Source organism: Akebia trifoliata, chromosome 7 (assembly GCF_017979445.1).
Source record: "Akebia trifoliata isolate Shusen 1 chromosome 7, ASM1797944v1, whole genome shotgun sequence".
In the NCBI taxonomy this organism is placed as follows: domain Eukaryota; kingdom Viridiplantae; phylum Streptophyta; class Magnoliopsida; order Ranunculales; family Lardizabalaceae; genus Akebia; species Akebia trifoliata.
This window is the reverse complement of record NC_141381.1, coordinates 19985370-20012531: the sequence shown is the minus strand read 5'-3', so window position 1 is coordinate 20012531 and position 27162 is coordinate 19985370. Positions and strand designations below refer to the sequence as shown.

The following is a 27162-nucleotide window of genomic DNA, read 5'->3' as shown; positions in this document are numbered from 1 at the left end:
ATTTATCTTCTTCTTTTTTTTATTTTTTTATTTTTAATTCTTCTTTGGGTTTTATTTTCAAAAAATGACTTTAAAAAGATAAAATCTTGACTTCTTAAAAAATTAAGGCCATGTTTGATTGCACGGAAAATATTGTCAGGCAAATCATTTGTCAAGTAAATGATTTGCTTGGGTAAATCATTTTCCACTGTTTTGAGCATATCATGAAAAAATTTGGGAAAAATTATTTTCTATTATTAGAGTGGTGACATGGTAAAAAAATATTATCTTCATTGACTTTTATAGTAAATGTAAAAAAATCATGACAAAACTATTTAAAATTGTATGATTTATTTGTGAAGAAATTAAACAATATCCTCTTAAATCTAGAAGGTTGTGATATTGGAGTCCCCCTAGCCTTACCAATTAAGAATTTTACCCATATTAAGAGTCCTTGTGAACACCGCTTGGCATCCAAAAACATGATATGATGCTTCAGGTTGTAGTGAACAAAATTCTATAAATTTTAAATGAAAAATAAAATAAAATAAAAAAGTTATTTTCACAGTTGAACTTCATTTTTAACTTTGGGAGTTATGTGGAAGTTCGGTAGCTGTCTATTTTCAAAACCGGGATATAATTCAAAAAGAAATTATTTTTTGAATTTTTTTATTTGAGTCTTTTTATTTAACTTAAGGGCTGCAATGTTAGATTTCTGATGTGGTAATCCATTTGAGCAAAATGACCTTTCGTAAGGTTCAAAATCGTACTATGTTAATAAGGAAAGGGTTTCATTATTGGATTTCCAATTTGATAATCCATGTAGGTCCAACAACCCTTAGTAAGATTTAAAATCTTATTATGGTAGTCATGCTAGCCAAATTATAAAGTAAGGGAGTTTTTGTAAGTAAATTGCAACGGATAGGTATATCTCTACAAAGGAAACTAAAAATAATTTCGTTGTCAAACACAAGAAAATATCAACCATGACAAATCGTTTGCCAAGAGTATTTTCCATGTAATCAAACATACCCAAAAAAGAAAATAATTTTCATTTTCTAAAAATTACTTTCTTTCATAATTACCATCTACTTTTTATTCAAACGAGACATTTCTCTTGAATTACAATTTCCAGCCCAAAATTTTCCATCCGAGGAGGGAAAATGAATTCCGATCACAAGAGCAAATCCTCTGCAACCCGATTTTCTTGTAGCTATAATCAATGATTGAGGGTGTGCCACATCATCAAGATGATTAAATCCAATCGTTTAAATTTAGAAGTTTAATGACCGTCCATTTTCAAACAGTTGATTGGATTAAAAATAAAAAGTTTTGAGATTTTTTATTTTTTTAACATATCTGATCTTAGCCATCAGTTCAAGAGGGCTGAGTTGTTACTTCTCTTGTATTTCCTTAAAAACGATTGAAGACCATAGGAACAAAAAAAATCTGGTGTCCACCATTGGACACTGAGATGGGAAGATATGATCCTTAGAGAAAGTATTTCTCTTCCCATCTCAGCCATTTGTTACATAATTACATAGCCGTAATTAGGATAATCTAATCAATCCAAATTTTAGCTCACTATGAATCACAAAGTTCATTCCCTTAACTTCCAGCATAAACGAGGTACTGTTATTAGAAACATTAAAATATACGATTACTTCCCTAACCACTTCAGGAAACATTAGGCTATTTTATGTTTCAGGAATCAACCACATCGTGGAGGAAGACAATGTAGTTGAAATCGATGATGAAGGTGCGGATTTCCATTGGGGCTAACTCCACCACCAAAGCTGTAGGATCAACAGGTCCTCCCCTTGCCAGCTTTGGTTCATCCTTGGCAGAGGCTTCTACTTTCCAACGCAATCTCTTCTTCTCCATCTCTGTTCTTTCTTGATTAGCAGATAAGCTAGTCTCTGTTACTTTGCGGATCTGTCAAACAGTGCAAAGCATGGTTAATGGAAGTCGATATAGAAACTAGTTCAGTGTCAAGTACCTACCACTCTTACCTTCTTGTCTCGGAACAACTTCTTTAGTTCCACCGTTGCCATTGCCGAAAGGTCCATGTCTTCACCGATCTTGCATTTTTAAGTGGACATAACAAACAATAGAGTTGGTATACAAAGCTTTTCAAGTGGAAACAAAAACTGATGAATTATCTTAGTGACTTAAGGATATTGAATCCAAGATCCATGTGAATATTGTTGACCAACAATAACACTTAGTTTGACAGATCAAGTGCAGTTCATCAAGTAGTAGCTGGAATTCAATCTGGGGGTTTTAAATTCACTATGACCATCCAGTCTCGCAAAGTCATAAGTTTTAATTAGCTCAAGTGTCAGAAAAGTAATATCACTTCTTTGTTTAATCCCAATTTAAAGGAGAGGTGCAATGAGGACATCCCAAGAGATCATCTATCCTAGTACTACTCTTGCCCTAGCACACTTAACTGCAGAGTTCTGATAAGATTTGGTGCTATAGTGCGTCTGTAAAACAATATCTTACCATGGAGTTTAACATGAAATCCTATTTTCAAAAGTAAATCTAGATATAGAACTTCTCGTCAAAATAGGAGAAAGCACGCCAACATCATCATAAAAACCTTAATCCAAAAGTCTGGTATCAACCCATGTGAGAAAATATGCCAAACATCCAAACAAGGAAACCATTAAAAAACCAATGGATTTGAAGAAGAAAATCGCCTCATCCAAGCTATATGGAGTAAAATATGGAGATGCTTGTGATGATTTAGGAATGATTAAATTTCCAAAGAAACTAAGGGATTGCTGAAACATTTTAAAGCTGGCATGCAGCCAAAGTGGATATTACAATTTTTAACAGCTAGCTAAGAAAGAGAATATTAATACCTCGTACAAGTGTGCCAACCGAAGAAGAACTTTGCCGTTTTCAAGCTCCTGCAGATATCAAATAGCAAAGATAATTTTTTTTAATTTTAATAAATAACAAGAATAAGTGTATAAACTATTTCCCTCAAATCAATTCTCCTTTGAGATGTCGGTGATTAAGTTTATTTCCAATACTTCATTTAACTCTTTCCAATATTTTATGGAAGCTAAAAATATGCACAACGAGATTTGTGTAGATTGATTTGGAATCAAAGGTAAGTAAAGTGCTGTTGGCAAAAACACTCATGCATGGATTAAAGCTTGAATTTAGTGGCTTGTTCCTCCTAGTATTAGTCGAATTTAAATAGGAATTCTGGCAGCTGCGTTTAAGCGCCATATACTTTACAAGTAGTAGTTTGTTAGAAAGATGGACCTTGGTTTTCTCTACGACTCTACCATTTAAACCCACCGACTCCGAAGAGTCGGTCTTCATTCACAGACTTAAAGAGTCAGCGCTGCTCTTCATAAATAATAGTTGCCAATCAAGCTTGAAGAGACCTAAGGGCAGAATGATAAGTTTTGTGGATTTCAGATTTTCCAGTCTGAATTTTGGATTACTTTCTTTCAATCTTTCTTTCCTTCTTTCTTCCTCGGTTAACCAAACAGTAACAATAACAGAACTAGTTCAACGCACTGCTTGGTTCAAAACTAATATTGACTGGGCTAGGGCTGAACAAAGTCAGGAAAGCACAATATATCCAAATAGGGTCATAGAATCGGTAGCTGGATGAACAGGTACGCTTTTGCAAAATAATCATTTCTCAGGATCTAATAATCTTCGCCATTAGTTCTAGTTATGAAAATAAAAAAGATATAAAAGGTTCCCATTGGGTAGAACATAAGAATGGTTTACCAATGGCATAGGAGTCGGTATGACTTGTGCAAGGGGTGAATCGACCATTCGACTATTCACACCCACGATACATCCTAGGCAAGAAATCAACTTTGCAGATGCTTGTACCATCCAATAGGATGCATTCTTTTAGCCCATCCAAAAAAACTTAGGAAAAAACAGTATGGAAAATGGTACACAAATCAGAAGGATATGATCATCTGATCAAGTCAATTTTTTGGAGTAGATCTCAGAGAAGCAATCCATTGGATGGCAAGCCCTACCTTCACGTGCATGCCACATGTACAAGCATACCACCGGTAGATCCGGAGTCAAAAGTTAATATGATTTTTAATTTAATTTTCCACATAGATTTCTTCAATCTATTTGTCCTTTCAAATATTTCTTGTTAACTATGGGCATGATTTCCATCCAAAAAGATGTGGGTGTACCTGGAGGGTGATCATTGCAACATTATCTGGTAAGCTGTAGGAAGGATCCATGCCTGAAAAAGTTGGTAAATGTGAACCCGTCCAGCTATCTCCATCCTGCAAAATGGAAGCCAATCACCCAAGCATTAGACAACACATGCAAAGGAAATAATTAAATTTTAAGGTTTTTCTTTCACCTGTTCAGTGAAGGCTAAAAGAAATGGAGAATATATCTCTTGGCCAACCGAACGTCGCCACTTAGCACCGTCTCCTAGGGGATCAATTCTTAAATAAAATTTTCCACGGATCTGTAGAAAAGATATTTGGAATAATAAGATATGGCTGTTTAATTCACTGGTGGGCATAGTTCTAGTTAAAGCTACCTATGGACTACTAACAACAAACAAGATAACCGATCTTTTTTAACGTTGCATATAAACAATTCATAAAGAATACAATGAATTTAAATAAATAAAAAAACAATTTAGTTGAGTCCGGTTTTCATGAAAACAATTTCACAACTTCCTTAAAGAAAGTGTTCACCATATACAAACTCGTGAATAGGAGTTGGGTAAGATGTTCTTACTGTTAATCCCGTGCATTTGTCGAGAATGCAGACTGATTCATTTAATACCTCTCCAACACCTCTAGAATCATCATGTTGAAACCTCCTATTTGATACAAAGAAAAACTGTCATAATTCAGAAGACTAGGTACAGTCGATGAAGGAAGCTAATTAATAATCATGTATTCTCTGCATTTTTACAGATGGACATAATTCACAAACAAAATGAAGCATTAGAAAGGGAAGAACCTATGAAGCATCAGCTCTATCTGTCCATCCACTAAGCTGGATCCACCCACAGAACGATCCACCAAAACTGAGAGTTCTGTTATGCCATCATCCATGTAAATTCCAAGATTTATCTGAAAAATAAAAACTTGGTTAACGTGTAGCCAAAATAGGTTATGAAATATTTCAAATCATTTCTGATGACAATACCAGCAAAAGACTTAAGAACCCAGCAAAAGTGTGTGTTAAAAACAAGGACTTGAAAGAGGGACATTTGCAATAGAGGAAAGGTTATTTGGATAAGCATATTTCTGAAATATGTAAAATTTATGTTTTCAGAATATCATCATGCCCAAGATAATAAAACACAAGGCCAAGAAGTCGTCTGCTTGAATTTGAAAATTACTGATTCACTTCCTCATTGTTCAGTTCAATATATTTGCTATTATAATGAACAAGCACAACCCAAATGTTCCCCGGGGTTAAGAATATGGGGAGAAGAAATCCACCATAATACTTAATTTCAGAGTAAACAATATACGCTAAAGACCTCATTTGTCATTAGAGGAACACTAGAAGGTGGCATGTGCAAAAGCACATCTTAAAAGGGTTTATCTGTAATTTAAAATATTGATGAAAGGGGTTTATGAAGATTACATGGTAAAAAAAGGATATTTTGTAATTTTGAATACTAACCAACGTGATTCTAGCATTGAGGGCAGCTATTTTCTTGGTTTTTGTTATATTAAGTTTTAAATGTAAATGTGGGGTCATTTGTGGGATCCAAAATTTGGTGTCGAACCACTCCTAGTCTGCCTTCTCTCGTTGTAACGGTAAAGATAAAGTAAGGAAAACATACAGGGTAATAGTTTCCAGCAACAGGTTCGTACACTTGCAGGTCCCAATCTGTTCTATAATCTCGAATCTGCAACCAAATAAAACATTAAATTGAATTACTTGTACAAATACAAAGTATCAAACTTATGCACATTTGCCAAAGTAAGCTTTCAAATATTAAAATTTTCTTCTATGGTTATCTATCCTGAGTGCTTACAAATTACATTATTTTCCATAATATTGAACTTCACAGGAGAATCAACTCCGAAATGTCACTAGCAACATCAAAACAGTAACAAAAAATGTTCAAAACTCCCATCTCATCATCATATTGAAATACAAGTAAGTACATAATGATATGAATGTAACATACCCTTTTAATAAAATCACGTCCATTAGAATCTGAATAGAATGTTTTATTGGTCTTCATGGCAGTTGTGATTTGAGTAGCGATTTCTTTCCCGATTCCATCATCGATAGGTATAGGCCCAACCTAAAATTTCAGGTATCCTCAATGAACAACACCCCAACAAGAAATTACTAGCACTTTGTGATTTACTGTATTAATATCACAGAGGAATTTTGTTTATAAAAGGATAAGTGTACAAGATGGAAGGCTTACAGTGAACTCAACTTCAGCATGCTCTTTTTCCTTGTAAACTCTGGTGATCTACACAAGTTTGCAGTAACTCATGACAACAACAATGAAATCTAGGGCAGTCCAAAACTTTAAGATGAGATATATGATATTATAAAGCTCAAACATTAGTATGTTACAATGCAAGAAGCTATAGTTTGTAAGAACTAAGAACAAACTGAACAATAAGAATATGACTCGACAAAGAATCTTGTTTTAATGACTAAAATCATCAACCTGGAAATGCTTGTTCATCCGCTTTCTTGGGACAGGCATTACAAACATGTGTCAAATTGATGATGGTGACGGTAAAATTGATGGATTGTTTTTGAAGTTCATCTCATCATATACATTCAATATGGATGAAATCCCCTTCAATTTCAAGTCATGTCCCGGAAGATAGTAATGCAGGTCTATGATTTTGGATGGTTTTCAAACTCAGAACGTTAAGTTGCCCCAGAAATTTCATGGTATTGTCTCACAAGTCCACTCGTGCTCTATTTTTACTTTTTTTAGTTTTTAGTTTTTTATTTTTTATTTTTTATTTTTCTTTTATAGATCCATTGGAGGAGAATTTCTTAACCAAAAGGTTCTCTTTTGAAAAATCCCATGATGCCTCATGAAATGTGGAAGAGAATTATTTTTTTTTTTGTGATACATGGGTATCCAGACTTAGTCCGACTATTCCCATAGACATGTGAGTCACCCATTCCAACATGACAAGTGTATCGGCCTCTTAAAGAACCAGGGGGGTGGCGAAAGAGGTGTTTTGAACTCAAGACCTCTCCCTTTTGGAAGGACGAGAATTGAATATTTTCTGATCTTATGCAACATTTTGTGGTGTTTGCCCCAATTTCCAATGCTTGTGCCACTCTAATTGAATAGAAACCTTTCAAGAAGAATTTTAAATAAGTGATGTGGTTTTACATATTACTAAATTTGCTCCCATTACCAAGATCTTAGCTTAAGTTTGCTTAGAAAACTGATTTTCTACTATCATTTATCGTTGATGTACTATCATTTTCATTAACGTGATAGTTATGATTCTGGGCTGAAACAGAAGACAGGAAAAAGTGCCAGTAAGAAACAAATACACAAAACTGCAATGATCTTATTGACCAGGTAAAGCACCTGAGATATCCATGAATTGATCTTTTCATGTACTTCATCCAGTACTGGTCCCCGAAAAACAGTCGAAGGAACCTGGATCAATGAAAAGACTATTAGGCATTATGATGTAGATAAATAATCAATTTTTAGTATCGTTCTTAAGTGATACATCATCAAGAGTTATTGACAGTATTAGTTATATGAGCTTTATATCTTTTTTATTTATTAATTTAGTCATTCTGTTTATATTCACTTAAAAGGAGCAGCATTGTAACTACAATTTTTCTTATATATAATTATGACTAAGAGAAGGTAAGGTTGGAAAGAGACCGAACCTCCCTTTCTCTCCCTTTGTTCTCCCTTTTTTTGTTTTTCTCTCTTTTATTCTTCCTCAAACCCTAATTTCTAACCTCGAAACAAAACAAATAGCAATGATTATGTTGCCTAAATACATTAACTATTTCTGAAGGCATGATGTACCTGTCCTTCAGACTTGATGGAAAATGTACCATTTGGACGGAAGATATATGCTCCAGAACCCTTCAACAAAATAGCCAAACTTGACTTGGTAACAAATCTAGAATATATATATTAAATATAAATTAATCTTAAATCAAGACTTTAATGCAACCAAATTGGAAAACCAATTGATGTAAATAGTTATATATAAAAACATTTTCCTATGATACCTGAGCATCCTTGTCGCTTCCATCATTTGCAGAATAAAAACTGTAAGACTGTTGTATATTTGTATTAACCTTCAAAAATAAACAGAGAAGATGTTAGATATACAGTAAACCCCAGAAAAACAACAATGCATTACATACAATAATCTCTATTTCTGTAATGATTAGAGAAAAGAAAGAAACTAATGAATGATGCATAAAGTAAAATAATAAAAAGGTTTAAAATAACATTACGGGATGGGGCAATAGCAATAGCCAGGGGCTACTACAGATGATACTAGAATTTGTTTGGAACAAAACAAAGTCCTTCAAAGTTAAATTTGAACAAACAAAATATAAGTAAAAGCTTTTATTTCAAAATAACAGTAAATAATGGCATAACAAAGGTTTGAAATCTCATTTCGAAGCAATGTTTCAGACAGGAGAAAAACGGAAGCGGTCTTGACCAAAACAATACAAGATATTCCAAAACATTACAAGACAATCCGAAACATGCAATGCTTCATTCCGGTCTCAGCCGGAACCAGCATGCTCTGCCAAAACATTCCAAAATGGCATGAATAATTGAACAGTGAGTCATAACGACCATTATTTTTTTAAATAGCACTCATTATCTGAAGTAAAATGCCCTCCTAATGTGACAGTGTTATCCGGAAAGCAGAACAGATCCTGTTAGTTCTGGTTATAACGAGTACTATTTACCATTCCACAACGTTAGTTTAAGACATGTAATGAACCATGCAAACAAAGTGTCAACTCCATAACTTACCAGGCTTCTACTATTAATGTAATGAGTAAGTTTGCCTTCTTTTGTAGAATAAATAAGCTTTAGATTTCCTTGCCCAACTTCCATGGTATCATGTTCACTTCCCAGTGATGTGTGTAGTGTTGATACGGTTGAACCGGTATCTGCAATTGTAAAAGAGAAACAATAGAGGATAAAGTTGCATGTCAGTAGCTAAGAAAAATAGTTTCTTGTTCCTCTTTGTAAGAACATTAGCACTGGACAGAAACTAGATGCATTAACCTGCCCGTTTTGTAGTTGAGACTATGTAAGTGCTGAAACCAAGAGGTGGTGCAGAGGCTGAAAATGCCAGCCAATACCTAGGTGTGACATTTGGGGATCTACCCAAGTATGCCTTAACATAGCAGTTTCTTATGTTCAGAGAGGAACTGTCAATAGGTATAAGTTGTGATACAATTTCTCTTCCGCTGGAATCTCGAACTGTAACTGATCTACTAGTAACCTGTAAAAACATCTCAGTAAAATCATGTCACTAGAAAAGACGTGCCATGAATATATGTCCATTCTCTGTCAAGGTTTAATCAACACAAAAGACACTATTCACCATCCATAAAAAAAATCACGAAATAAATAGTAATTTCCATAGAAATACATACAAAGAGAAATTGTTGGGTAACTTTCTTGTCGAACCTTGTGGAAATAGAAATATTTTGGTATATTTCATGGAAATATGTCGAAATCTAAATACCATGCAACTAGTAAGCAGTTAATACTATTGTGTCCATTAAGTCAATTGGAGCTCCTTCTTTGTGTGATTCGGTGTGGTTGGGTGTCTTCCTTCTTCAGTGCTGGCCCTTCTCCAGTCCTGGCAAAAGTGGGGTAGCTCCTTCTTGGGGGAGAAGAGGGTGCTGTGGAGACTACTCCCATTTGCCCTTTCTTAGGTAATTTTGAAAGAGCGGAACAGTAGGTGCCTTGAAGATAAAGGTGTGGAATCGTCGGAGGTGGTTTTGTCGGTTCTCTCTTGTCTCTTCTTTTGGTCCAAGGCTATTGTGGAGTCCAGGGGTGTTTTCTTTGCAGATTTGTTGCTCGTTGGGAATGGGTTTGTAGTATTGCCTGTCCTTAATTTCCTCTTTGTAATTTTCTAGTTAGTCTTCTCGACCACTTTATTAATAAATTTCGTTACTTATAAAAAAAAAAATCAATTGTATTTTGAAACAATCTTTTCCATCCATGAACTACATAAGGCATGATCCTTTTTTGGGTAAGCAAGCAACCTCTTCTAGGTACAACCCAAAATTTATACTAAAATAATATGATTATGCGATCATTATGTATTATGGGTAACTAGTTTTAGCATTCATACAATATGAATGTTTTTGTTCCGATGCAACATTGCAGGAGACTTTAGACCATGGTAGATCTATCAAGGAAATCTAAAAACATCAGATGTAAACCTGAAATTTTGATCTAGGCTATAGGAAGTGAGTTTAGGGACAACTTATTTTTCATGGATCTTGCCTCACATGCATAATGATCCTTCCTATAGATTCAAGTTTTTCTATTAAGGCAAGGTAGTCTCATTGGTATGTGAGTATGTATTGGCACATATTGGAGAATCATACAGAAGATCCTCTAAGTTTTCTCCCTCTAGATACGTGATTGGTCACATAATTTTGACCTCATTGAATGAGGTTTCTGATGATCTTTCTATGTGTATGCACACCGATCCATTGACCTGAGAATCATGTGAGATCCTTTAAACGCTATGCATTTATATGAGAGGATTTTCCGACAATAAATGTGAAACATTATTTTTATGCATGCAATTTATGTGAGAAGTTTATTCATTAAATAATGAAATTTAAAAATTGTTAAATTCTCTTGTGCATGTATTTACACATGAAGTTTCCTATTAAATTAAACAACTTAATTTTTTTTGTTTTATAACTATAAAACCTCATGCATGGATTCATGTAAGTTCCTTATTAAACGAAAACTACATTTGATTATCTCATGTAAGCGTTCATGTGAACTCTCTTTAAATGAAATCACATTTTTCATATGCATGTAAGGGATTCTCTTTATTACTAGGTCAACTTTCGAAATATCTATAAATACACAAATTAATTTTCAACCTCATAGGTAATATAAATAGAGGGCATCCCTATTCGAAAACGACAACTAAATCAATAACTCGCTATCTACAATCTCTCATTTTTTTCTGTGTAAAAGATTTAATTTTTTAATAGTTGAGCACAATATAAGTACACGATGTCAATGCATTAAAGTTAAGGATATCAGGGGTGAAGATCCAAGAATCTGGAATTGCGAAAGCAATTCGCGATTATTGTACCTCTCTTCATCAAATTCAGACAAATTGATTAACAGAGATAATCATGAAGGGAGATTTTTTTTATACTAATTCATTTATTGTTTAGATTGAAATCTTTGACTTGATTCACATTGCATCTAGTATTGCCTACATAGACACTCCTATTGATTTTAACCATATGTTGAGCTAAAGTGAGGAGAAGTTACTACGAAGCAAAGAGATGTATCATAGGCTAGTTGGTAGGCTACTGTACCAATCCCAAATAAGGTCTGACATAACACATGCAGCAAGCATGGTGAGTCAGTTGCTGCAGGCTACACCGATCCCTCACTTAGCAACGGTTGAAAGAATCTTGGGTATCTGTAGGCATCTCCTAAAAAGGTATATTGTTTGCCAATCATGACCATTTACAAATAAATGCTTACATTGATGCAGATTGGGCTAATAATGTAGATAACAAAAGGTCAACTATAGGATATGACACTTTATAGGATGAAATTTGGTTACTGGGATGAGCAAGAAACAAATTGTGGTGCCTAAGTCTAGTGTATGGCGTAGCAGAGTTGTAGTGGCTAAAAGCTATGTCGAGTGATTTGAGAATTAAGGCATACTCTCCTGAATCTATTTTGTGACAAAAAGATAGCCATTAGCAGAGGATAGAATACAATTTAATATGATCGTATTAAGCACATGGAGGTCGACAAGTACTTCATGAGTAAGTGTTTCAGAAGAATTGTAAAAGGATAATTGTCAAATCTCACAATGAGAGCTTGGTAGGATATTTATATTAACCAATGTGAATGGACATAAATGCCCTTACATGGAGATAATAGAAAGCCAGGAAAAAAATAAAATACACAACATTATTCCCAATACTCTCCCCAAGCTGGAGAAAAATATCAACTAAACCCAGCTTGATAAGACGAAAGTTAGTGACAGAAGGTCCAACAAACTTCGTAAGCATGTTGGCAAGCTGATTTGAAGAAGATATAAATACGATTTGAAGGGCACCCGATCAAACTTTCTCCTTGAGAAAGTGAACATCAACCTCTATATGTTTCGTTCTCTCGTGAAGGATGGAATCAGAAGTAAGCATGATAGAAAAGTTGTTGTCTCAAAACAGTGTGGAGGAATCAGAAACAACAAATTCCAACTCCATCAACAAATATCGAAGTCAAATAAGCTCACATGTGCCAAGGGCCATAGCTCGATACTCAACTTCAACAGAAAAATGTGAAACTACAATTGTTTCTTACTTTTCCATAAAATCAAGTTACTACCATGAAAAATACAAAAATCATAGGTAGATCTAATACAAAAACCATAGGTAGATCTCCTATCCGTAATAGAACCAGCGGGATCAGTGTTAATGAAACAAGGCAAATGAAGTTGAGTAGTGGATGAATAGAAAGCCCAAGACCAAGGCACAACTTCAAGTAATGAAGAATACAATAAACAACATCAAAATAGAAAGTACACGGAACATGCATGAACTGACTGACCACACTAATTGCAAAAGTCAAATCTGGTCTCGTGTTAGTCAGATAAATCAGACGGCCTAAGAGTCTCTGATAAAAAGGATCAATAATAAATCGCTAGATTCGGCATGAAAGTGATGATTTTGATCCATAGGAGAGGAAGCAGGACGACAACCAAGTATACCAATGTCTTGAAAAAGATCCAATGTGTATTTGTAACGGGATAACGAAATACCACAGTAAAAGCGGACTATTTCTATCCCCAAGAAGTATTAAGAAGACCCAAGTCTTTAACCTCAAAAGCACGACCCAATATCATTTTTACCATGTCAATCTACTGGGCATCATCTCCAATCAAGATAATATCATCTACATAAACTAGAGCAATAACGTAACGACCATCCAATCTTCGACAAACAAAGCATATATGATCTGAGTGGCATCTGGAAAACTCCATAAGTAAAATGACCTCAAAAAAGTGTTGAAACCAGACTCAAAAAAACTATTTCAAGTCATACAGAGATTTGAGAAGACGACATACATTTCCAAAATACTCCCCTGAAAACAAAACCTAGGAGGGGGTCCATATAGATAACCTCAATCAGATCACCAATCAAAAAGGCATTCTTCACATCGGTTGGTGAAAAAACTATGAATGACATACAGTTAAAGAGATAAGGAGGTGAACAGTAAGAAGTTTAGCTACAGGGGCAAATGTAGCACCAAAATCCTTTTCTGGATTCAGCGTAAATCCTTTAGCAACTAGACGGGCTTTGTATCAATCAACAGTGTCATCCGCGAGATACTTGACAGTGAAAACCCATTTACAACTAACAATCTACTCCACAGAGGGAAGGGGAATAAGCTCCTAAGTATGATTCTTCTACAAAACATCCATCTCATCAATCATGGCTACAGTCCACTGAGGATCTCGTAAAGCCTCTGAATCAGATCGGAAACTTGAATAAAATTAGTGACAGGAAAGTAAGCCTGATAAGGAGAGAGTACTTGATAGGAAACAAACTGGGCAATAGGATGATCAGTAACACACCCCCGCTAACCTTTACGAAATGCAATAGGTAAGTGAGAATCAGATATAGAAAGGATAGGAATAGGGGTAAGAAAGAATATACATGAATCCATAGAGGAAATTGACAAGGTTGAAAAGGGACGAAGGTAATGAGAATAAACCTAAAGCATTGGCAAAGATGGAGAGAAGACCGGAGAAGGATCCTGCAAAGAAGATGTGGTATGAAAGTAGGGAATATTTTCAAAAAAAGTGACATCAAGAGAACGTATGACACGAAGAGAATCATAACATCGAAACCCCTTTGACCATAAGGTGTAACCCAAGAAAACACACCGAATGGCTTTGTCATCTAATTTCGTGCAATGAGGAATATTGTACTGAGCAAAACAAGTGAACCTAAAGACTCTGCATATAATAGGAAAGAGGGTGTTATAATGACAAAGAACATGGAGAAGCACTTGTCCCCCTAAGGTGCGACTCGGAACACAGTTAAGAAGAAAAGTCGCAATTAGGATTGCCACATTCCAATATAACTTAGGAACATGCATTCCTCGAAGAAGACAGCGAACAATGTTCATAAGGTGGCAATTCTTGCGTTCTACTCAAGAGTGTAGGGACAAGTCAACTGGGGAAGCATACGATGCTCATGAAGATGAGAACGAATCCCATCAAAAATATATTTCCTTTCGTTATTAGGCTTAAAAGATTTAACAATAATGTTGTATTAGGTTTGAATCATTTTAAGAAAATTAGCAAAAATAAGGAGCACTTCATAACGAAAACGTCTGAAATAGACCCAAATACAACAAGAATAATCATCTATAAATGTAACATAATATCGATGACCAGTAAAAGCAATAAGAGGGGAAGGCCCCCACACATCAGAATGAATTAAATTAAACATTTTATTAAATCAATGCATACGAGGAATATATGAAGTACGTGTGTGTTTAGAAAGCTCACACACAGAGCACTGAAATTTGTGTCCATAACAGGAATTTTTTTAAATAAGAAATAGAGAACATAAGTATTACAAATTAGCATGTCCTAAGCGAGCATACCACAAATCTAAAAACTGAGAAGAAAAAATATGACTCCCGCAAGAGGGAAACACAGAAGCCAAAGCAATAGTATGCGGAGATCCAAACAAATACAGCCCATCCCACTTATACCCATTATCAAAACTCCTCCTCGAAGTCAAGTCCTAAAAAATATAGTAAATAGGAAAAAATGTCACTAAGCAATTTGGAGATTTGGTAATACTACTCATAGAAAAAAGGTTAACAGATAGGTGAGGAACATGAAGCACAGAATCAAAATAAATAGCAGAAGATAAAGGGATGGTACCCTTGCTATGTATAGGTGTAAGAGACCCATTAACAAGGTGAACCTCTCTATAAGTAGTAGGAAAAGTAGAAGTAAAAAAGGTTAAACGCACCGGTCATGTGATCAAAAGTACCAGAATCAATAACCCATGTCAGGGGAACAAGATCTGACTGAGTGACATAAAATGCAAAGGATGTACATAGAGGCGTGATAATTGAGGCCATAGTCGAAGATGATCGAGTCTGAGCATATAGATCTAATCACGTATAATAGTAGCAATATGAATATAAAGCTGCTTTAGATCAATAGTGTCAGAGGGAACATGAGGGCCAGTGGTAGGAGCTAGTGAGAAATCCACAACGGCAGCAAGGGGAACGATATGCCCTAAATGAGTGGTTATAGATCGCAACAAATGAGGATAATGCTAGAAGCATTGAGCCTTTTCATGGCCAGTCTTCCCACAATGACTGCAAATAAGACCACTACCTCGACCACAGCCACGACTCTCAGATCCCTAGGCACGAGAATCAGAAAAACCTGAATTAGTTGCAAGAGCCATCTAATCTGTCGCTGGAGCAGAAAAAATACTACGAGTTTGATTCTGATATGGGACTATACGGCGACGACGCTCATCGCTATCAATAGTCACAAAGGTCTCAAATAAGAGAACAAATGAGAGGTGTTAAGAATCTAGGTCTGCAGTGCCTCAAACTCGGGACGTAAGCTCATGAGAAACTGGTATATCTAATGTCGAGCAATCCACTTAACCACATACCCAACAATTCAACATATAACTTAACCATAGACTCATAATGAGTAAACTCCTTCCATTGAGACTGAAGAAATCCAAAATAATCAACTACACTCTAAGTCCCCTATGTAGCATGTGCAATGTCTTTATAGAGCTCATAAATCCTCGAATCATTTCTAGCATGCACAAATGTATGAGTGAGAGCTCACCACAAAGATGAGGCAGTCTCATGGTACATGTTTGTATAGATACGCTGCTCCATGGAATTAATCAATCATCCAAGAATAGTACAATTATCAATCTCCCATCGTTCAAACTTGGAATCAATAATAGGTGATTGTTTAATAGTGCCCAAAGCCATCCAGATTTGCCTCTACTGCCCAAATAGAGTCTCATAGACCGAACCATGACTAAAAATTTCAAGCATCCAATTGGGCACCAATAATACATTGGGCTGAGGAATTGGCCCCAAGAATACTATTGGAGTCATTGGTTTCTTGGTTCGATGTCATCTTTCACAAAAATAAATGGATAAAAAAAAAAGCAATAGGGCAATAATCAAATGTAGAAAGACTACAATTTAAAGGCGAAATAGTGTAGGATCAAATCAACATACACTTAGAGCGCGAGAAGTAGAAGAAAATCCACCGAGAAGGTCTAATATATTAAGAAATCACCATAAATTTGAAGAGGAGACGAGGCATAAACTAGAAGCTTTGGCTTGAAGGAAGGTCTCTAGCAGTCCGAAATCAATGTGTGATCTGCAAAAAAATGCAGGGAGCAACCCATACAAACCAGAAAACAGTGGAGGCAGTCACATGACCCAAAAAAATTATAGAACAGGGGCTGCTCTCATCGCACAGCACAGTCACACAGTCTGGAGCTCTCGCACTGACCAAAAAAGGCAGCAGCACAGCACAGCCCAACTAGCAGCCCTATCACACACCCTAGAGCTGTCGCACAGACCGAAACAAGCAGCAGCCCAGTAGCCCTATCGCACACCCTAGAGCTGTTGTACAGACCCAAAACAGCGGTGGCACAACCCAGACCTTGCAGCCCTATCGCAGCAGTCGCATAGCAGTCTGGTTGCAACCCAGTAAAATAGCCTTTTGTTATGGAACCATCATCCCTATCGCATCATGCGATTAGCGTATCTCAAACCAAAAGGGGGGAAAAAAAAAACCAAAAGGGTGACTCTCTAACGAAGCTACTGCTAGATTAGTTTGATCTCAAGGTCTAAAAGATAGATGGGAAAAAAAAAAAAAAAAAAAGAGAAGAGGGGAGGTGAAGCTTCAAGATCTCAAAACCGAAGTCGAAGAACCCAAGGAGAGGTCAATGGGTCCTCTAGAACTCTGATACCAAGAAGAATTATAAAAGGAGAATTACCAAGTCTCACAATAAGAGCTTGGCAGGATATTTATATTAACCAATGTGAATGGACATAAATGCTCTTACATAGAAATAATAGAAAACTAGGAAAAATAAATAAAATACATGACAATATTCCCAATAGTTTCTTGAGATCTTTGTTTACCATTCGTAATGACTGAAATCAGTTAGCTAATATTCTCACTAAAGGAGTCATTAAGACAAATTTAGAATGTGCATTTAGCAAGCTGGACATGATAAGCATCTATGCTCAACATGAGGGGGGAGTGTTGAGTTATTTTGTGGAATGGTCTCTTATGTAATTTTACGAGTTATAAGGATGTTATTGTTTTTTTTTTTTAAATTAAATATATAAGTGAGGGTCAAAATAGGCCATTTCTCTTTAGTTTTCTCTTCCTTCTTTCATCTTCTTTCTCTTTCTCTTATCCTCCTACTATGGTTTTATTCAACCATTACCGAAAAACAGACAGACAAAATGAAGCCAAAAGACTGGCAGGGGATCACGTTTGGCCAAAATAAAATGAATTCTGTACCTGTATTCCATCTTATTGTAAAACTTACAAAAAAAAAAACACTTTCATATGTTTCATTTCAATTTATTTTTTGTTTCCTTTTTAGTTTCTATTTTTTGTTTTTTTTTTCTTTTTGCGAACATTTCCACCAATCAAGAAAAAAAGACCCATAAAAATTCCTCCTCTATACACTCAGACAAAAACCGAGGGTGCTTTTTAGTCCAGATACAAGAAGAATCATTTTTGCAGGTGTACTATGCTTTCTATGTCATAGCATAGAAAAGTATAGCTTCATTACTATGCATTTGAACCAATGGATGTGAATCAGCAGATTAGAAGGTTAAACTAGTCTAAAAAAATCTAAAATGAGGATGAAGTTCGGTGAAGAACATATGCAGAATAAATTCAACTCAACTATGTATTGATACTTCTATATAGGATATACAGCCTCCCCATTTGTATTACTTAGACACTTTGAAAATTCCATGTGCATATATACCCTAGCCTTGTCTCATTCATAGCAAGTAACATAGGGATCCACCCTATAAAAATTAGAAGGAACAGGAACTAAAACCATTCCATAGTACGTTTATAAAGTTAACGAGGAACTGTACTCCAAAGAAGATGATGGCATGGAGCAGAATGAAATACTTACCGGAATTTGAATTATATCCACTCTCTTCCATCCTAAAGGATTGTATACAACAACCACCTACAAAAGGGAGGACAGATGTGTTATAAATTTCAAAATACATAGGTATCTGAGTTAAACCCATCTCAACCCCCCCGGGCTGCGGCAACACACAGCGTAAAGAAATATGAGAATAACTATTAGGCCTACCAAGCTTTTCCCGGGAGACAAATTAACTTCTGATGGAGGACAGTAACTTATATTCAAGAGGGGACACTGCAAGACAAAAATTCATATATCGGGATTCAGCTGTTCTTTCAACTTGAACTTAAAAATATATATATAGATGTCTATGCAAGCAGAGGCACATTGTTCGGGCCTAATTTTAGTGATATGAACAAACTTATATTTTTCAATTCATCAAAATGACCATTATCATATCGTGACCATCATAAGAAGCCTAATCTCAACTATACAGAGTCAGTTGAACAGATCCTATTCCTCCATTCAAATATTCAATTCAAAACTGATAAAGAGAATATGTTGTAAGATTCAATTCATTGGTCTCTAAGTCTCAAGGCCGCAGGTTTCAGAACTCTTGTTTGCCCCCCTCCCCCCTCCTTCAAGTTTTTCTCAAAGATTTATATTACTAAGAAATTAGAATGACAAAGACGAACTTGATCTAGATCATAGCTTAGATCCAAGTCAATTATCACATGAGGCCATAACATCACTCGACACATTACAATTTCTATATCATAAGCATTAGTAAACAAAAAGGCACATACAAACTTGTGCCAGCTTGCATTTCTAGAATTTATATACAAACTCGTATATATGATCCACAACAAAAGGTAAAGAGTCTGAATCTTACCAATAAAAACTCCATTCAGGTATTATGGAAAGGGGCTTAACTTATTTCACAACCTAAGTTGAAGTAACAATCTCTACTATAACCAAACAATTAATATCTTAAATTAGCCCACATCGAGTATTATTTCATGTCTAATTTATATTTCTTAGACGTATAATTGGATCCTTATAATGCAACTTGAAACAAAAATGAAACTGCAGAATGTCATGAATTACAAACAACTCTTTAATGCAAAGGCTCATAGTTTTTTTGCCTGTTCAAGCTTTGTCACTGGGTTCCCACATCTAGTTTTCGTTGTTAACTCGGCTAAGCACGCAAGCGAAGATGAAACCAACTCCTCCGCCTGCAATGAAATGGTGAAGCAGAGTTTTTGAGCTTAAACAACAAAAGAAAGCAATACAGAAAAGTGGTCAAATAAAATATTATTTAACCTCCACATATCCCATTGACAGTCGCTTTGCATAATCATCAGCTACATGTTGCTTTTCTGTACCAGTAACTGCATCATGATGTTGAGCAATTGCCAAAGCATCAGCCAATTTGTCTGTGTTGGACCCCAACTTATTCCTCCCTGTAAAAAATTCCAATTGCCTTGCCGCCTGAATATAAACCAGAAACTCATAAGTAATACAGATTTAAAATTGCTAGAAGAACTTGAGAAAAGGGTATTTTAGAAACACCCCTCTGTAAAATTGATATTAGGTTTACCCCCTTGCAAAATGCAAGATTAGGTATTTTCCCCTTGACCGTAAGTCAACATTCCTTTTTCTTGATGATTTAACAGTGAAACTTTGATATTTTCTAAATCATCATGAAACCGTAACATTGACCTATGGTCAAGGGGGAAATTCCTAATCTTGCATTTTGCAAGGGGGTAAACGTAATATCACCAATTTTACAGCGGGGTGTTTCTAAAATACCCTAAATTTTAAGTAAAATAGGGATGAAAGCCTTACCAAATAGTAACCACTCATCATTCTGACATAGCCTTTGAAGGCTGGCCTACTGGTAAAGTATCCAGTCCAATAAGCATGCGGATGATCTGCATATCTGCAATTGCAATATAATTCTTAAGCACGGCGTAATTACATAAATAACTAAGGGAACAGATGACAGCAACTGCATTTTCAAAATACTCGACTCACGGGAAGAAGTCATCAGTCTTGACAGGCCAGGACTCATTTGTTGCGTATTTTGCATCAGTGTAAATGGATGGGGTTGAATACAGAGCATTGACACGCCCATCCTGGCAGCATTTCACATAAAATGGTATTAGTAGCAGCAGAGAAGGTTTAAATGGATCCTCTAAAACAGTTTAACAGTGGGCTGTTGTAGCCATTATGTCAAAAATATTTTAAAACTGAAATGGAAATAAAAAATTTCCAATGATAATAATAATAACAGTTCTCACGGTGTTATAATAGCCATTATTTTCCAGTGTAAAATTAACACAGTTACAATGAATTTAAAACCATTAATTCTGAAATTTTGCTAAAATAACATTTAGAAAAATTGTTATAATGGAGGTTATATTGAAAATAGTGTCCATTACAAACAATAAAATGGGTAACCAGTTGGATTTTATGCCATGTAGATCATACATCAAGGCCATATTCCTAGTTAGGTAAAATGCAATTTAGTAGAATATTTCAACAACAGTAAACCTCAACTGAAATATATTTTTTTGATTGAAAAACTATTTTAAATAAATTTGTAAAAATAACAGAACTTACATGTTGCCTTTTACTTGTGAACTATACATAATAATAATAGTCACAAAACAAAAATTGCACATAATATTCAATTATTATTATAAATGAATTAGAGTTAGTTAGACATCTATATATAATCTGTTTTTGATGCATTACAATCATATTATTATGTTCATATGATCACGCACATGCTATTCTTCTATGTTCTAATTAGTTGAACATATTAGTATTTTCTTTATACATATTTAAGAAATAAAAATATAATAATGCAAGATTATAATACTTAATAATTTATCCATTAACTAATTGTTTCCATGTTAAGGTGTATGTAGTTACTGTGACAATAGTATTCTCATTTCCATGTAGAATATTATTGTCTTTCACTCCCGGACCCTCAAAACTTGCACATATGGGTAGTGGAATGCAGTTGATCTTTATTGTTTTTTATGACTTAAGAGCAATGTTTAAAATCTTGTCTCGACTCTTGAGGCAATGTTTTGGTTAGGGGGAAAAAAAAGCCATAACCGAAACATTCAACGCTTTAGGGTCAATGTTTTGTTCTGGCCTTGACCAAAACCACAATGTTTCTAATATTCTGAAATGGAACAGAACTTTGAACCATGCTTATGAGTACGTTTAATGTCTGTTTTGTCTTTTCCAACAATTTTAATAAAATTTCATCAATATTTCCATAATTGCCACAACATTTCCATCATTTTTTTAAGACTATTAATTTCCACACTAATCTCAATATTTCAATTTCCAGGTTGACTGAGATACACTGAAATCAAAATATAATACCTTGCTACTTGGACAAATGATAGAGAAGTTCAGGAAAAAAAGAGGAAAAAGCTACATCTTTATTGATCTAGATAGCTTTTGGGGTCCTAGGGCTTTAGTATAAGTACAACCAAGACTTAGTATTTGGAGTGCAAATTTAATATTAACATCCTTGAAGAGATATGTCCAAGAAAATATTTTGGTCTAGAAATAACATGAAGAGACCATTTTCATTGTCTTGGGTCTATTATTCTTAAGGGTGGAGAGACTAAGGAAGATGTTCCCTGTAAAATCAGAGCTAGATGGTTAAAATGGAGTGCACTTCTGGAATGATATGTGACCAATGCGTACCAATTAAATTAAAGGAACATTTAATAAGACAACAGTAAAACCAGCTATGCCTTACGGAGTTGAATGTTGAGTAACCAAGAAGAATCATGTTAACATATTGAGTATGGTAGAGATGAGACTGCTGAGGTGGATAACTTGAAACTCTAAAAAAGATAAAATTAGTAATGAATGCATTCGAGAAAATGTTGGAGGAGCTCCATCAAACAAGAAACTAAGAGAAAGTAAATTGAAATGGTTTGGACACTTTCAATGAAGGTCAATTACACCTCCAGTTAAAAGGAATATGCAAGTTGAAGATAATAAAAGAGTGAGAGAATGACCTAGAAGAGCGTGGAAATTGAGGTAGTGAAAGGTGATATGAACACATATTTAATAACAGAAGATATTGCTCAAGATGGAATTGAATGGTGGAGAAAGATTCATTCAGCAACCCCCAAACCTTTGGGATAAGACTTAGATAATGATATTATGGCCTGTTATCTAGCAAATAACATTACTGTAGAGTGAAGATACCATTTTAATGGATTTATAACTATTCTTAAACCATAACAGCAAAAAAAATTTAAAGTTTTGGAATAAAGTAATAAGATGAGCATTGTTAAAAAAAAAAAGTCTTGAGGTGTTTGAGGCTTACTCCCCAAGGGGGGGGGGGGGGGGGGTGTTCTGATCTTAAGGCTTAAGCCTCAACTGGTTTATTAGTCTTCAATTTGAGGGCGCGAGGCAAAGGCGGGGTTTAAGTATATGACTCTACAGGCACATAAATGGGCACACATACATACATACAAATCCTAAACCTAAGAATTTATAGATTAACCTCAATTTATGCATCTATCAAAATGTTTCATGTCTGTGGGAAGGCTTCTAAAGCATTAATACCTTGTTGACATAGTGAATGAGCTTGTCCATTTGCCTGAACCATGTAGTTGCATACTGATATTTAAAATCTGTCCCCATGGTCCACATTATGTGATTTGTCCGGGTTACGTTAGCCTGAAAAAGAACAGGAAATGCTTGCTCCAATTCCATATGAAAATGCATTGAAGTGAGTATTTTACTTTAAAAGGAAACCCAGCTTTGAGCCATAGCGACTTGCATATAAAGAGTTGATTGAGCAAATATGAATAATGATTCCTTTTAATCATCAAAACATGGTCCAAAAGGAATAAGGTTTAAGGCTGCCAATATTGGGTTACTATCACTTTTTTATGATGAGAAACTAAGGCCAAGGTTAAAATATTGGTAACGTGATATATATTGGTGGGTTGGCAAAACAATACATACAGCAATAGTATATACCAATGTGGTTATGGCATTGGTAGTAAGTAGTAACATGATAAAATAAATACGCATAAATACGTGAAACCATGCAAAAGGTTATGTTGCAATGGCAGGTGACCTGTAAGATAATAGCAACTCAAGCCCCATCATCATTCTAAACATGTAGAGTGAGACAACAATATTTCCCTGCATACCTGTGCTACAGCAGCAGCTACAAAGTCGTTCACCCTCTCTTGAACGTTGTAGTCAAACAGGGAAATGTCATCCTTCAACACAAGAGAAAATAAAACATAAAAAAGGAATTCCCTAGAAGATACTCAAGCATATTGAAGATCTTAACACAAGATCTACCTGAACAGGAGGGTCTTCATCATTAAATTCAAATGAGAAACCGTCAGGAGGGTCATAATGCTTGGGGAATACACCGGTAAAAATCTGCAAAAGCGTTTAGTGTAAAATAGATAGCAAAAAAGAAAAGTTCAAATAGAAATGACAAGGTGAAAAAACAGAAAACAGAACATAAATTGCAGTGTAAAGAGATTGATCCCACCTGCGAAGATATAGGAATAACATTTGAGATATTGAAAGGCTAGACAAACATACCCACCTGTGAAGATGAACCAAGGGACTTTGATCCCCGCCAAACAACCTCAAGAGTCTTATCATCTTTCCGCTTTTGTCTGTCTTGGTAATCAATCCGAGCAAAGAAAAGAGAGTCGAAACCCAACTGAAATTTTATAAAGCACTTGAGAATATGGAAATTGATTTTATAAAGTTTCAGGCATTATTTCACATGTTCCTTGAATTCACAACTTAATTTGTGCAAATGAAAATTTTTTAGTTAAATTCTTTTCTACTCTGAGTTTTTCTTTTGTTTTCCTATGTTGCAAATCTTCCGAGGGGTTGTGTAAGAAGGTTGTTCTGTGGATCAAAACCCTTCGAAGGATAGTGGCTATTTAGGGAGAAATTTTTTAGATACACACAAGTGGCTCAGGTTGAGTTGGGTGGGGTGGGATGAGATAGTGTGCACTAGTAACATGGCGGTAGCAAGAGCGTGTCATACTTCCTTGGTGAATTCTACATTAAGAAAAAAAGCATCCAATGCTAGTGATGTATCTGGAGAATTCTACTATGACTCTAACTTGAAAATCCCTAAAATTTTAAGGTAGAAGGGAGCCTAATTGCAAGACCCACCCATCAAGGTAGAGACAAAAGTCAGCTTAATGAACCGACGATGTCTAGTGGAAGGGCCATCACTCAATGGATAAAAGTTACTGTAGGGATAACAAGCAAAAAAACAAGAAGATGATAGAAAGTGACTGAGAGAGTAAGTGTGAGAGAGAATATGATATTGAACATAAAAAATGGTGGGAATTCAAGTGAGTCGAATCGGCGGATTATGATAAATGGTGGTGGACGTTGGCAGGAACTCCTCACACGATCCAACTTGTGATCATTAGCATACTCCATTAACCCAATGAAGAAGAGCTAGAATGTTATCTCTCTCTCAATGGAATCAATCAGTGTTTTCAAAGGTGCTTGAGTCGTAAGCCTCGAGGCGCGGCAACCAAACATATAAGGCATGGTTGAGATGTATAAAAGGCATACACCTCAACTGAGGAGCAAGTAATTTTGTTGAGGCATAAGCCTCAGATGTAAATCAATTTTTTTTTTTAATTTACTATTAATTTCATGTAAGTATTTTTATATACCTATATTACCACTAAATAGGTTGTTATGGATGTTTTAGAAAATGATACCACATGATCAAATCAAGAAGAAGATGATACGGATGATGTAGAAGCATTTCATATGGTAGAAGATAGAAAGTGATTGGCTCTTGAGATTATTTTTTAGTGGTGGACGTGGACTTTTTAATTTTATACATTATAGTGGTGGATCATGAGCATGCTTAGTATTGAATATTGGCTATCAACTCTTAATTATAGGGGATTGAAACTTGAATTTGAGTATGGGGATTGAAACTTGGAATTTTAAAATTAAAAGTATACGTTGGTTATCTTATTTTTTTATTTTTAATTTAAATTATTTATATATTTTATATTATTTATTTTTTGTTAAAAATCATTCACATGAGGCTTACGCCTTACGCTTTGAGGCTTACACCTCAAGGCACTGGAGATCCCAACGCCTCACCTCACACCCTAGCGTCTGAAAACATTGGAATCAATAACTTGGGGGAAAAAATCACCTAACACTCATTCCCTAAAATTGGGTCTTATATCAATCTAACCCCATGACTTGTCCAATCCTAGCCCTTGGATTGCCCCTAATTTGTGTTCCTTTGTTTAATAAATCGATAAATCTATCTAAACTTTTTCCCAAGTCACCAACAAACCAATAAATCTATTTTAACTACTGTTTTCTTTGCTAGGGTGAGTATGAGAAATTTTGTGAATATTTTACTTGCTGATACTTCATTCAACTCAAGTTTGGTTACACTCAAATTGCCTGGCTATGATTTGGTTGTTTCATTTCACCTTTACACGATTTCCAACTAGACACTGACAGAACATCCCAAGATTACACAACTTATAGTGAACTACATTGAATTATTTATTGCACATAACTTCTTTATTCAAATAAAATTACAATTTCCACAACATAAAAAAAATATGGAAAGAAATACCTCCGCACCAAGCAAGTAAGCTTGAACAGCAGAATGTCCGAATGGATCAATCTGCCAACCAATTCTTGGAATTTGATCAAACTCCTGTTTGATAAATCGGTGACCAAGAGTTGTCTGATCGATCATATCAATGTAATGTGGTGTTGCCTCATCGTGCATGCACATCCCCCCATTTCTGCAAAACCACTCAAACAAAAACCCAATTTTCCATACTATTTGAAATAAAAGATTAACTAAAATGCTTTCATTCATAAAATAAATAAATAAAATTCTATTAAGCTAACTGTGATGCAAATAAATAATTTGTTACATGAACTCTAGTTGACCCGATTTGACGAGCTGCTTGACTATACCCTGGATTGTCTCACTCTGCTGTCTCCACCATCGCTGAAAAAACGCCTGCATATATCGAATTTGAACAAAACAAAAATTGCACCACAACTCATTCAAAAACAGAACCCAAAAAAAAAAAAAAACCGATCTGATTCTTACCTGCTCTACATAAATGAATTTCCGATTCTTATCAGCCAACAATGCCGAAACTACAGAATCCAAAACATTCTGAACACAAGCTACCTACGAATCGAATTAAACAATTAAGCATTTTAAATTTAAATTGCATGAAATTCAAACTAGATAAGCAAACAGTAAAGTAACAGAACAACAATAAATACGAGTGAGATAATCAAAGATACCCGAATCGAATTATTCGCGCCAACGTAGTACTGATCGACTGTCTTCAACCATCCAACATCATCGTGAGTGTGAGGAACCAAATGAACATTAACTTTTCCAGGAACGATCTTCTGAGAAGTGTTGTAAGCGATATAGTTTGATTCTACAGAGAAAAATCCCACGAAAAATAGCAGAAAGAATACTGAGATCGCCATTAATGTTGCAGGTCAACTTCGAAGCTCGAATCAGTCAAAGAAGTTGAACCATTTCGAATGAAATGAGATCGATGAGGATGAATCAATGAAGAAATCACATTAGGGTTTTACAGGAGTTACATTTGTTTCGGAAAATGGGAATTTTTTTTTTTTTTTTCAATTTGTTAGCTTAGTACTTCCAGGCTCTAGCTGACTATGACTGTCTGACTTCGGCTCTTC

At 35.2% G+C, this 27162-nt stretch overlaps 1 protein-coding gene across 1 annotated transcript; it reads right to left on the bottom strand.

Moving 5' to 3' along the window:
* Positions 1–1566: 1566 nt before the first annotated feature.
* Positions 1567–27162, bottom strand: LOC147398348 (alpha-mannosidase At3g26720-like). Its single transcript, XM_086447508.1, has 29 exons — positions 26749–27162; positions 26546–26629; positions 26364–26452; positions 26054–26228; positions 24011–24130; positions 23755–23838; positions 23598–23669; positions 23002–23115; positions 20428–20528; positions 20239–20332; positions 19714–19881; positions 19536–19625; positions 18619–18684; positions 18433–18489; positions 9242–9461; positions 8984–9123; positions 8218–8286; positions 8009–8068; positions 7550–7621; positions 6404–6451; positions 6155–6274; positions 5804–5869; positions 4966–5078; positions 4738–4822; positions 4349–4459; positions 4173–4268; positions 2850–2897; positions 1992–2060; positions 1567–1914 (listed from the first exon to the last, which is right to left on the bottom strand). The coding sequence occupies exons 1-29, from the start codon at positions 26941–26943 to the stop codon at positions 1684–1686; spliced, it is 3057 nt and encodes a 1018-aa protein (XP_086303634.1). The 5' UTR covers positions 26944–27162; the 3' UTR covers positions 1567–1683.